Source organism: Zalophus californianus, chromosome 5, assembly GCF_009762305.2.
Source record: "Zalophus californianus isolate mZalCal1 chromosome 5, mZalCal1.pri.v2, whole genome shotgun sequence".
Classification (NCBI taxonomy): Eukaryota; Metazoa; Chordata; class Mammalia; order Carnivora; family Otariidae; genus Zalophus; species Zalophus californianus.
In genome coordinates this window covers 74,044,071-74,056,496 of record NC_045599.1, presented here as the reverse complement: position 1 = coordinate 74,056,496, position 12,426 = coordinate 74,044,071, and the positions used below count along the sequence as shown (strand labels likewise).

General features: G+C 37.8%; 1 protein-coding gene across 2 annotated transcripts in view; it reads left to right on the top strand.

Moving 5' to 3' along the window:
• ELL2 (elongation factor for RNA polymerase II 2) overlaps positions 1-12,426 on the top strand; it is a 69,123-nt gene that overhangs the window by 38,559 nt on the left and 18,138 nt on the right. For both annotated transcript variants that reach the window (XR_003522096.2, XM_027605703.2), the window contains exons 3-4: positions 3,403-3,524; positions 7,968-8,131. Coding sequence is in view for 1 of the 2 variants with exons in the window: in XM_027605703.2 (XP_027461504.1) it covers positions 3,403-3,524; positions 7,968-8,131 (286 nt within the window). In the remaining variant the exon portion in view is untranslated. The remainder of the gene's footprint in view (positions 1-3,402; positions 3,525-7,967; positions 8,132-12,426) is intronic.

Sequence of the window (12,426 nt, the reverse complement as noted above, 5' to 3'; positions counted from 1 at the left end):
TGACTTCATGATGTTCAAAGTTTCAGAAATTCATTTGCAGTAGGTACTTAAATCTTCATTCTGTGACTAAAATACACTTTAAATATGCTTCAGGTACACTTATTTGCCTTTCATTGTTTTCTGATCAGAAGTTTTAAAAATGGAATAGTATTGCAAATAAGTTAAAATGGTTCCTTCCATTTGATACTAATTGGGAACTTTTATTTTTTTAAGATACTATTTTTCCTTCTACTTTATTAATATTCAAAAGTCACTGAAGTCAGAATTCTGACTTATTTTCTAAGAGACTGCCCTGCCTCTATTTGTAATCCGTAATTTCTCAACCTTGGCCCTACTGACATTTTAGAATGTCATGGTAATTCTTCGTTGTGGGGGCCATCCTGTGCACTATAGGGTGTTGGACAATATCTCTCCCCTCCAGGACGTGCCCATAGCACCCACCCAGATCAAACGTCCCCAGGGGCAGAATTGCCCCTTGCTGAGAGCAGCTGTTCTGATCTATGTGTAACACATGCTTCCAAACACTTCAGTGGGGATATAGCATGGGTTGTATGTGCTTTTCTTTTTAATCTGATTCTTTCCTATTCGGTTTGTGATATTTTTTTAAATGACCGTAGATTTGGTTTTTTGTTGTTGTTTGTTTCTTTTCTATTCAAGAAACTTTTAAAGAAGGAGAATATGAAAACCTTCTGTGTCCACCACCAGGCCAGACCCTATTATTTTGAGGAGCGTGCACAGTAATTCATACCAGATATTTTTGTTGTTGAATCTTCCAGGTTTATACAAGACACTGTGTGTACATGTGTAAATTTTTTTTAATGTATAGGAAGATAATTTTTCACCTTAAAAAGTATAAGCATTACTTCAGAAGAATCAGTTCAGAGGCTGAGGAAGGAAAAATCTACATTTAATTATTACAAAGGTTTGATAAGGGCTTTCATGAAATGCTCTGTTTATTATATGTCTGAGCTTAAGAACTCCTGTAATTAAGTTACAAGTTTTTAGTGAAAGAATACTGAACATTTATAGAATTTGAATAAGAAGTCTAGTCACTCTTGAAAAATAAAGATAGGAAAAACTCTATGATTCTACTTTTTAAAAATGCAATTTAGAATCTCCCCAAAGGGACAGTCTTCCATATTTTGCTGGGTGAAGTGCTTCTGCATTTCCAGACCTGAGCTGCACAGGAATGAAGACCTTAGACCTGAAGCGAAACCAGAGCCCGGCCTGCAGATGAGCCTGCAACGACTGTGAAAATCTCCCCACCCAGGCTCTGCCGAACTGTGTGAGGGTTAGGGGCAGAAGGAAAATGGAAATGAGTTAGAGCGGGAGAAAGGATTCCATTCAGGTGTTCACACCTTCTTTACCTGTCCACTTTCTCTCATAGGTCTTTAAGGAGGCTTTAACTACAGGGCACATTCCTTCTCTGTCAGCAGAATCTTGCTGTTCTTTACAATATAAAAGCAGACAGATGTCAGTTGAGTGCTGTTATACTCAGTGCCTGAGGATGGACCTTTTCTTCCCTTGTATCTCAACACAGCATTCCTTTGGCTCCTGCCCTCCCATACCTCTATAGAATTAAGAAGTAAAACATAGCATTGTTTCACCAGTGTATGTGTGCTAACTAGGCATTCACTTTGCACACCCAGTAATACAGCCTAATGAGTCCTTCCAGAGTAAATTAAGACTTGCTCACTAAGTTCCAGCACTTTAGAACTAGGGGAAAATCTGAGAAATAAAATAACTTTAGGGACCAAAAAAGGTATAATTTATAAAGTAGATAATAAGTGTAGAAACTTAATCACCCTAGCAATTGGAAGTAATTTAAAAGAAGGAGTCAAAGTTTAAATTTCATGGATGATGGAGGCTCTATGGAGTATATTATTTAATACTCAACATCTTTGGTAAAATTTGCCCTCTCAAGCTTTACATGAGTTTTCTGAATCTCCTCTGAAAAGATGTTTTTCTTTGACTTATTTCTACCCCTTGTTCATTCATTCCCTCAACAAACATTTATTGCATGTCTGCTATGCACTAGACACTGCAAATTATCTCCCTTCTTACTTTCTTTACATTCTGGTTTGGGTTTGGGTGGGGTGGCAGGGAGCTGTGGAATTGGTAGCTTGGTAGCTTCAAACAAATTCTTTTCCTTAGGTCAAAAGTTAGGTGTTTTTTAGAGCAAACAAGGTGTCCTGCATGGCCAAGCAGAAGTTATACATGCTTATGCTTACTAGCACATTCATGAGTATCTGTCTGGTGACCAGTTAGTTCTGAATCCTCATCTTACCATAATGAAAAGGGCAGATCTGGGGGGAAAGAATGAGAACTGGAGAACATCCCCCCCACCACCACCTGTCCACCCCCCCCCCCCGCTCCCTACTCATCTCCTAAATTGCTAAGACTCTGTGTATTTGGAGGCTGGAAAGCAGGAAGTTGTATTTTTTATTCTTGCCAATGAATCCTTTTCATAATTATCACCTAACATCATGGTATCCCCTGCAAACCCAAGGGAAGAAAGGTCTTAGGAGCTAGAAAGGGTGGAGCCATTGAAAGACAGAAGTTTTCAGTTCATTTGTTCACAGATGTTTACTGAGGTCCTATTATGTACCAGGAAAATGTGCCTAATACAGGGGCTCAGTGATCTAGAGCAACCCCATCCTCTCACTTTTGGGGCTTCCCATCTAATAGAGAAACTAGACCTTGAGTAAGAGCATAAAAAACATTTGCCTTTTCCATAGTTCTGTTTGGGGCTCAGCCTTGGAGTCCGCACAATCCTCTCTTGAGGCTCCTGACCCTATTCCGTAAACATGAGGGTAAGAGAATCTTAAGGCAGGGAGAAATACCCTTCTGCATTTTGGTGTGGATGTAACTATGGCATTCACCTTATGCTCCTAGTTATTCTTCAAAAATATTACTCAAAGAAGCAAGAATTAAAATGAAATGTGCATATAATAAGAGAGTAGAGATTGGGATATAAACTCTGTCCCAGAGATCATTTAAATATCTAGAAGCTATTCAGCAAGGGGCGCCATGCCAGCCAAAGACAACCTTGTAGCTCAAAAGAGGAAAAGCTTTTTACTTTTTAGCAAATTCACTAATAACTTTTTCATATGAACTATAATCATTTGCTAGTTTGAAATGAAGAGGTTTCCTCTTATAAACTATTGATCAGAAGTGATTATTGGCACTTACGGGTAGAAAATGGAAATAAGAATGGTGTGATTTTTAGGCATACTTGCTTGATTCCTTCAATGATTTGGTAATTTAAATGCTGTAAATTTAAATGCTCAAGAGGGCTTACATATAAAATGAATGTCACTTGAAAAACGGTTAAGTCAGTCATCAGATCATTGTTTGTCAAATTTATAATTTGAGATGTTTCTCTCTTTTCCCTCCCTTTAGCTTGTCAAAATTCCTAAAAATGATCCCCCCAATGAAGCGCACACCTTTAACTTCTATTTGTCAAATGTGGGTAAAGACAACCCTCAGGGCAGCTTTGACTGCATCCAGCAAACATTCTCCAGGTAAGTATGTTTGAAGATATGCTGAAGGGAGAATAATTTTTCTTTGAGAGTTTTTTGTTTTTACTTAAACAATAAAATATATAGTAGTCATTCCATAAATGTTTGTTGAATTGAATTATAGAGCTCTTTTATTAAGAAATATTGAGCCCCTACTATGTGCTAACAGTTACATTTGTCACTGTGGGATACAAGCATAAAAATTTTAAGGTTCTTGCCCTCAGGAATTTTTAAGGTGTAGATTTTTTATCTATAAAACAGGTTTTGTTTTTTTAATTAAAGACAAGTTTAATAATTTTTTTAAAGTTTTTATTCACTGTCTTTAAATAAGAGTGCCTTATTGTCTACTCAAGGTTCACACTCCAGAGTAAAGGAGTAAAAATAAATATGTATATCTTGTATATCCCTTTCTTTTTTCCCTGTGCAAGCCTTGTTTTAAGATTTTCAGAATTTTTTATGCTGCAGCATAATGGAAACTAGAAATTAATCCCAGTAGAGCAGTCACCTCTAATTTTAAAGGAAAAAAAAAGAGGGAGGAAGACAAGAATACACACCCACATCCCAGGGTACCATGGAACCCTTATCTCACTTAGGTCCTCTGTAAACAATAAGCTACTTGTTTGACTTGTCTTTGCTCTGGTTGTTTCTGATTAAAGAATGGGCCCCTTGAGTAGGGGGAGTTTGTTCTGCCCATGGATAAAGACAAGGCCTTAGAACCCCCAGCATCCCAAGAACATTGAAATTGGCCCAAACTGTCTCAGACTATCCATTCCTATCTCTCATCTGTGCAGTACTTGAAACTGTGTAAGCATTTGCTGTATGTGGGAGAAAGGAAAGGAAAGCTATGTTGCAAGGGAGCATGGGAGGTGGAGATACCAAATAAGACACTTCACTGAGAGTTCTGAATTTCTGCTCCCATTTAGGGTGACTAAATAACTTTCTGTTCTATCTTAATATGCCATTTTCCGAGTAAATGTTAATTTTGCTCTTTAAAAGTTGCCTACCTCCAAACTTACATTTTTTGGTGTAAATTGTATATGTTGTAGATTATATAGACTTTTCTGTACTAGCCACTGTGATAGCTACTGGCCATATGTGGCTATTTACATTTCAGTTGATAAAAATGAAATAAAATTTAGTTCTTCACTCACATTTACCACATATTATGTATGGGCTCAATAGCCACGTGGCTAGTGGCTATCATAATGGACGGCACAGATACAAAACATTTTCACAATTGCAGAAAGTGCTATGGGACAGCACTGCAGAAGATTACAGAAGCATCAAGTATGAGGGTGATTGTATAGTTCAACCCCTTCATTGCACAGATGATATATTTATAGTTACACAGCTGGTTAGTTGGTGACAAGGCTGAATAAAAACTGGGTCCTCCTAACTCCCAGACCAGTGTTTACACACCAAAGGGCACACCGATTTCAAATTGTGGTGCTAATCACTTATAATGTTTGCCTTTAGAGAATTATTTTATTATAGTGAGAACACTTTGACCTCAAATTGAACTACGTCCCATTAGGAATTTTATTGAGAAACAATCCCCTCTTCAAAACCAGTGATAGCATCATAAGTAATATGGTTTCTCCCTTAGATCATTAACACCCTTGCTTGTTTGGAGAAGGACTTAAAGTCACTTACAAAATGCTACATGATGCAGCAAGAAAAATGAAACAATTATTGTGAGAAAATTGGGGCAAATACATTAATATGATCCAGTGTGTTTTATAAAAGTATGATCCAACTATAAAAGTATAATCATAAAATCGTCTTGTATGAGTATAAAGTGAAATTGTCACTATGAAAACAAAAGCCCTGAAACTTCAGTTCTCAACCTGGCAAGCAAGTTTTGTTTTTTTTTTTATAATTTCATTCCACCTTTTCTGTTCAATTGAATTTTTATTTTTCCCATGGTTGTTGTCTCTGCTGTAGTTCAGGTTCTCCTTGAATGTCACTTTTATCATATCTAAAATGGAGGAAATCCCAAGGTTAAAATTACCTTTCAAAAATTCCTTAAATCTGTCTGTTCACAGGCCTCTTGGAAATACATAGTTCAGGGCATATAGCCCCATACAGTAGTGCACAGTCTATTGTAGGAAACTGAGCTAGGCTAAAGAAAGATTCTAGGAATGCTTACATGTCAAATGTGAAATACTTATATGTCAAAGTATTTAAGGTACCCTTAAGGTACTTTTAAGGTAACTCTGGAAAAGTGATGAGTGGACAGTTCTAGAGAGTACCTTCTTGCCTACAGGGTTTAGCTCTATTTTGTTTAATGGAAAGATCTGTTTCTTGACTTTGAGTGGTATAAGCTGTAACTTCATTGTGATTGACAAAAGGTTCAGCTTATTCTCACTATTTAAATTACTTAATAAATAATTTCTGGGGGGATGCTGAAATTCAAACTTCCTCCCACCAGAACTTAAAACTGTAGTCTCTTCCCACTTTTCCTCCTCCCTCCCACTTCCCCTGTGGGTTAAGCCTTCCTCCCTCTTTCCCTTCCCTGGTTTTTCAGCATTCATACAAGTACACCTAGTAGCCTGGGTATGATCTTTAACTTGTCTCTGTCTCCACCTGTGGCTAATCACTTACCAAATCCTGTCAATTCAGCCTCCTCACTATGTCTGGAATCTGTTTACTATTCTGCACTCACATGGCCCCATACTAGTTCAGGCTCTCACTCCTTGCCAGTAATCCTTCAGTAGCCTCCTAAGTGGTCTCCTGCTTTCACTTTTGTGCCCTCTACCTCCCAGTCTGTTCTTCATCCAGATTGATCTTTTTACAGTACAAATAAGATATTTTCTGTCCCTTGTTTTTAGCCTCTCTTTTTCTTGGGATAAATCTAAAATCCTCCAAAGCCCTGTATGAGTACTTCTCCTGCCCTCTTCAGTCTCATCTCTAATTGTCTTTTCCAACTTTCTTTGGTCAAACTGAAAACTTCCTCCTTGCTTCCCCTGGGCCCACACAGGTTGGTTCTCCTCCCAGAAAACTTATATCCTCCCCGTCCACACACACACCCACCCTGTAGACATCCCTGTAGATCAACTTAACGGCTTCATTTCCTCCAGGAAGCTTTTGCCTTGCCTACAATCCAGGTGAAGTACCTTCCTGGGGGTTCCCTGCCTCCCTGCAATTTGTCACACTGTGTCATAATTTCCATTGTGCTCATCCTTGTCACCCATTAGACAGCTTCTTGAATGAGGGGCTACATCTGTCTTTAGTCCTTGTCTCAGTCTGACCCTCACATATTGCCTGCTGTGCAGTCCCTGCCTAATAAATATTTATGAGATGAATGAACTGATTTTTTTCTTAAATAGTATATGTACAGTTATTAGGAATTTACAGAAATTTTATCAACCCTATTTCTTAGCCTCATAACAAAGCTAGTTTGGAAATAGAGTATCAGAGCTGTAGTGACATTTTCATTACTTCTATATTCCAGTCTGTTTTAAGGCCATAGTAATTTCTTTTTAAAATACCAGCATAGGGGCACCTGGGTGGCTCAGTCAGTTAAGCGTCTACCTTCAACTTAGGTCATGGTCCCGGGGTCCCAGAATTGAACCCTGCATCAGGCTCCCTGTTCAACAGGGAATCTGCTTCTCCCTCTCTCTCTGCCCCTGCTCTCTCTTTCACTCAATCTCTCTCTCTCTCTCTCTCAAATAAATAAACAAAATCTTTAAAATAAATAAATATATAAATAAAATACCAGTATAACTGCTACCATGATCCTCTAATATTAGCATAATACTTTGACACAGAGCCATCTTCCAGGCCAATGTTAATTTTTACGATTTTTTTAAATAAAAGTTTTTCAAAAAATATTTACAAAAATCTCTTTGTCCAGTATTTTCTTCAATATTTGCCACACAAATAGGTATCTTATGTAGAGATTTAACAAAATGGTAAATACAGAGTCTACAAATGTTTAGGATATTTGGGCTAATAATAAATCCTAATGTTTGGCAATATTTTGGCCTTAAAATGAATTATCTTATTAAAAATAAAAAGCATTATAGTGGGTCTATTTCTTCTAGTCATTTCTAAAGCATGCATATTATGGTTCCTCCAAAAGTAAACTTTAAACATTTTTCATATCAGTGGTAGATAATTTTTTATAAAATGAAAGTAGAACTACAGTGCTCACTGAGATTCTGGTCTTTAATATAAATACTAATTATTTTCAGAATTTTACAGATTTGGCCTCAGAATTCATTTTACCCATTCTATTCAAAATATGAAAAAAAAATGTGATGTGAAATCAAGGAGAGGAATTTAAATATTTTAAATTTCAACATTTCAAATTATTAATATTAGTTATTTCCAGATTGCAAGGCTGTTGTTTGGGCTGCTGATTTTAGGATTATATAGTTCTCTCTTACCATTATTGTGCAAAATGAGGGACATTTCTAACAAAGCCACCATCTTACTTGACAGCTCTGGAGCCTCCCAGCTCAATTGCCTGGGATTTATACAAGATAAAATTACAGTGTGTGCAACAAACGACTCGTATCAGATGACACGAGAAAGAATGACCCAGGCAGAGGAGGAATCCCGCAACCGAAGCACAAAAGTTATCAAACCCGGTGGACCATATGTAGGTTTGTATAGAGATCGTTTTCCTTCTCACTGATTGATTGGAATAATTCAAGACCACTCTGTAGGTAAATACTGGTAATATTAACTTAATGTTAACACAGAATTAGTTTCCAGAACATTTTGAATAACATGGTCAAAAATCATCTGTTCTCTTTATACTGATAATAAATTGAACAGATAGAAAGTTTTACTTCTTTCATAAATCCCGAATCCTTTGTCCACTATTTGTTATGTTACAGTACTGGGATCTGGTCATGTTACTTTACTATGTGAGGTTGTAGTAGTGGTACTGTTGTGTGTTCTTTGACAATGGATGATGTAATTTCAATGATGGACAGTATAGGTCTGTTTGGCATTTTTGCAGGGTTATTTTTACAGTAAAATCTATTGGTAGAATTATGTGTTTTCCATTAGTAGAATTTCAGAGGACCTTTGCACACAGAATTTTTATTTTAAAATATAAAATATGCTTATGACAAAGTATGAGAGTGATGCCTTTTTTGTGCTGTCGTTCATGGATTCTCATCCTCATCTATATATTAATTAAGAGGCTGCCCCACCCCCATCATCTTTATCATCAGCTCACTCAAATATCCATCAGACTGAAGAGAGGTAAGACCGGACAAGCAAGATGAGTCTCTCCTTTATGAGCAGTGACCCTACCAATTTTTAAAGAGTTGATTGGCAGTGACTGTTAACAGTAATAGGAAGAATTATCAAGAGTAAAGATGAGCTCTTTGAGACTTGGTCAGTTTGATGACATAAGTCATCATAAGTAAATGATGAAAAGATAGAAATTTGGAAATGTAAATACACACAAAAACAGTCTCATGAATAACCAAATTCTTTAATCAACATCTTTCCATGGTTTGGTATAATTTTACTTCTGTGTTTTCCCATTGCTGACCCAGCTACAGTACATTCAGCTTTGAGAAGCTCCACTAGTGTCTTTAATAAGTATTTCTTTGGAACAAAGCCAGTGCTCCTGGGACTTGGTGCTTAGCTTAGATACATTTAGTTTGGTTTAACAACAATTCATGGATTCTCCAGGTATCTGTACCCATGGGGCCTAGTCCCAACCCAGTAAGTTACCAGCAGTGAGATTTTTCACCTTCCCTTTCCTGCTGAGTGAGGTAACAACTTCCAACCTCCTTTCTTTCTCTTTATTTTCACAAGTAACTTCACTTTCTCTGTAGTAGGCTAAATCTCAAATTGTTTTTAAAATGCACAAGATCTGCCATACTTAAATTTAAGTACAAACAGCGAATTTGCTGTCCCTATTGCTTTGAAAGTATTTTTTACTCTGTCCAGTACCATCATTTTATAAACAGTGAGGCAAGTTGGTGTGTTTGATAAAGGACTAGAAGACTATAACCACCAAAATGATTTTTTTTTTTTTTTGGCCTCTCAGTAGAACTAGCTGAAAAACTTTACCTTGATTTATTCCAAAGTTTGCAAATCAGCAGTGATCACTGTACCTTTCCATTGAATGATCCTTGGGTGTCCCCTCCGTTCATGTGTTTGTTTTGATAGGGTCAGGTACAGTTTATCTGCACAGCATGTTGCACGGCAGACTTTTCAACACCCAGAGTCACGTAACTCATACTCTTCCTAACGGTACAGGAATTTTCGAACTTGCAGGGTTTCTTATAGGCACTGTAGATAACTCATTTACATTTTTTAGGAGTGACCATGTAAAATTTGAGGTTATCTAAAGTTTAAATTGAGCCAGATTACATCCATGCCATTCTCAGACAGGCTGGCCTCCCTCTGCACACATAGGTTTGCCCCCACAGAGCTCTGCAGTAACCCTTCCAGCCTCTGCGCCCCACTCTGCTGGGTCCTCTGTGCCCTGGCCGCTCCCGGCACAGTACAGTGTTCTCTGGTCTTCAGTCTTGTCGTTAACCTCTTCAGCCTTTTATTCTCTCGGTCGCATAACCCCAGCTCCTTTTAACTTTTCTTAAAATGGCCTGTATCCCAACCCTTTAATTATTTTTATTGCTCTCTTTTGGACTGCATCCATTTCTTCAGCTCAGAATTCAAAACTTAAGTTTTTGATTGTTTTTACTGTGCTTTGTTATGGTATGTTTTGACCTTTTTCTTTTAATCTTATCCATTGCTAGTCCTTTACCATATTTCTTTCCTTTTAGGTGGCTCAGTTTGTATCTTCCTGCCTTTTTTAGTACCTCAGAACTATCTGACTCATTCATTTCTTTCACATGCTAGTCATTCACCCTTCAGTACTAATATTACCCGACACTTACGGCGTGCTTGCTGTGCACAAGACGCTGGTTAGCACTTTATACATAGTTACTCATCTAGATCTCAAAACCACCCCATAAGGGGGGTTATGATTACCTCTCCATTTTCCATATCATATAGTTGGTATCAACAAATAGCAAATGATATGGATTTGGCCCCATAACAAGTTGTGTTATTTTCTTAAGACAATAGGAGGTACCTCTTTAGTTCATAATTGAATATATCATATAAAATGATACCAGAAGCACACTTTTGCCACCTTCGAAGTACCTGCATAGCAAGGCTTCTCTCAACAGCATCAGCCTGGGTGGAGGACAAATGGGAATAATGCTGGTTTCGCTGAGGCGTTGTGGTGGCATAATGCCAGGCGAGGCCTCTGGCAGCTGAATTAGGGCACAAACCCTGTTTAAGGGGATGAAGACTATATTCCTAAGTGTCACCTGGCCTAGTCATTCAGGAATATGAGCTTTTGAGACCCTCTTGTAGACTGAAAACAAAAACAAAAACAAAATCTATTTTGCCTGGAGAGGAACAGGAGAGTCTTTAACCTAGGAAACATCATTATTATTTCTTCAGAGTATTTCTGCTTCTAGTCGTGAAATTTGTATCAGTGGTGAACACTGTTATGTTATAATCCTTTCACTTTGTTTAAAAAAAAAAAAAAACTCAATCACTAAATACCACTGCTTCCATTTTACCAATATGTCTGCTCCCTGATTTCTACCTAAATTCTGGAATTTTATTGAATTGTACATTTTTAATACATGCTAATATTTATTTAGATGGATAAAATAACCCAACCTGTGTAATTTCTAGAATTCTTTTTCCAATTTTCCCAACTTCTGCCCCATCTTCCTTATTTATAATGAGTTGATACATCTTTGAATGACCTTGGACAAATCATTTAACATCTGTGGACCTTAATTTTCTCAATTATTAGATAAGGGATATTTGAACTGGGTAACATCAAAGGTCCTTTGCAGTTCTAACATTTTGTGACGTGTGTGTGTGGCGGGGGGGGGGGGGTTAATAAACCTTTTGGAAAAAAAAAAACAGAAATGCCAAATGGTGGAGATGGTTCCCATTGCAGTGGATTATGTATTTAACCATGACAGTCACCCCATCATCAAGGTCCTGCCAGTGTTTTTTAAAGCATTGGGTCGGTGTTGCCAGGGCTTCTGGCCAGGTTCCACAGAATAGAAAAACCACCGCAGAAGACGTCTACAGCCCCTGCTCTCTTTCTAATGTACTGTTTTAACACCTTACTTTCAGATTGTTTACTCAGAGCTACTAGACAGAGGGATAAATACTTTTACCATCTCATATTAAATGGAGACGCTAGAAGTGGACTCCTTGTTATGAAACAGCGGTTCAGATATAGTCCCAGATTACCCAACTCTGTCAGACCCACTGCTGCTGTTTATATAAGGAGCCCAGGGAATTGATTAGCAGTTAGGTCTGGGAAGAGAATTAGGTTCTCCCACAGGCTTTATTAAAAGGGCTTTTCTGAGGCAAATGTGAAAAAATAAAAATAAAGCCTTTCTTCTGCCCACTTTGAACCTCACATTTTCCTGCTTTACTTTTCTTTTTTTCTTTAGTATCTCAGTTCTGTAACTACTTAGAGCACTGATGTTTTCTTCATCCTGTAGCCTGTCTTTCCTTGAAACCAGAGGACTCCTTCCTGGATGAATAGGCACAGACTAATGGGGAGGCAGCAAGCAAGATATCTTTGCAATAAAACTCAGTGGCCCAGGGTGTCTGGATTGCTCTATCAGCATTTAGAAGAAGTGGGTTACCCCACAACTGGCTGTTTAAAGGAAAAATGAGAGTGGAGCATCTGGGTGGCTCAGTCAGTAGGGCATGCAACTCTTGGTCTTGGGGTCCTGAGTTTAAGTCTCAAGTTGGGTAGAGCTTACATTAAAAAAAAAAAAAAAAAAGTAAAGGAAAAGGAGATAAAGGTGAAGTGAGTGTACTGGGAGTAGGAGATTCATGTACCAGTAACAGCCTAGCATTAGGCCCCAGCTGAGACCTCACT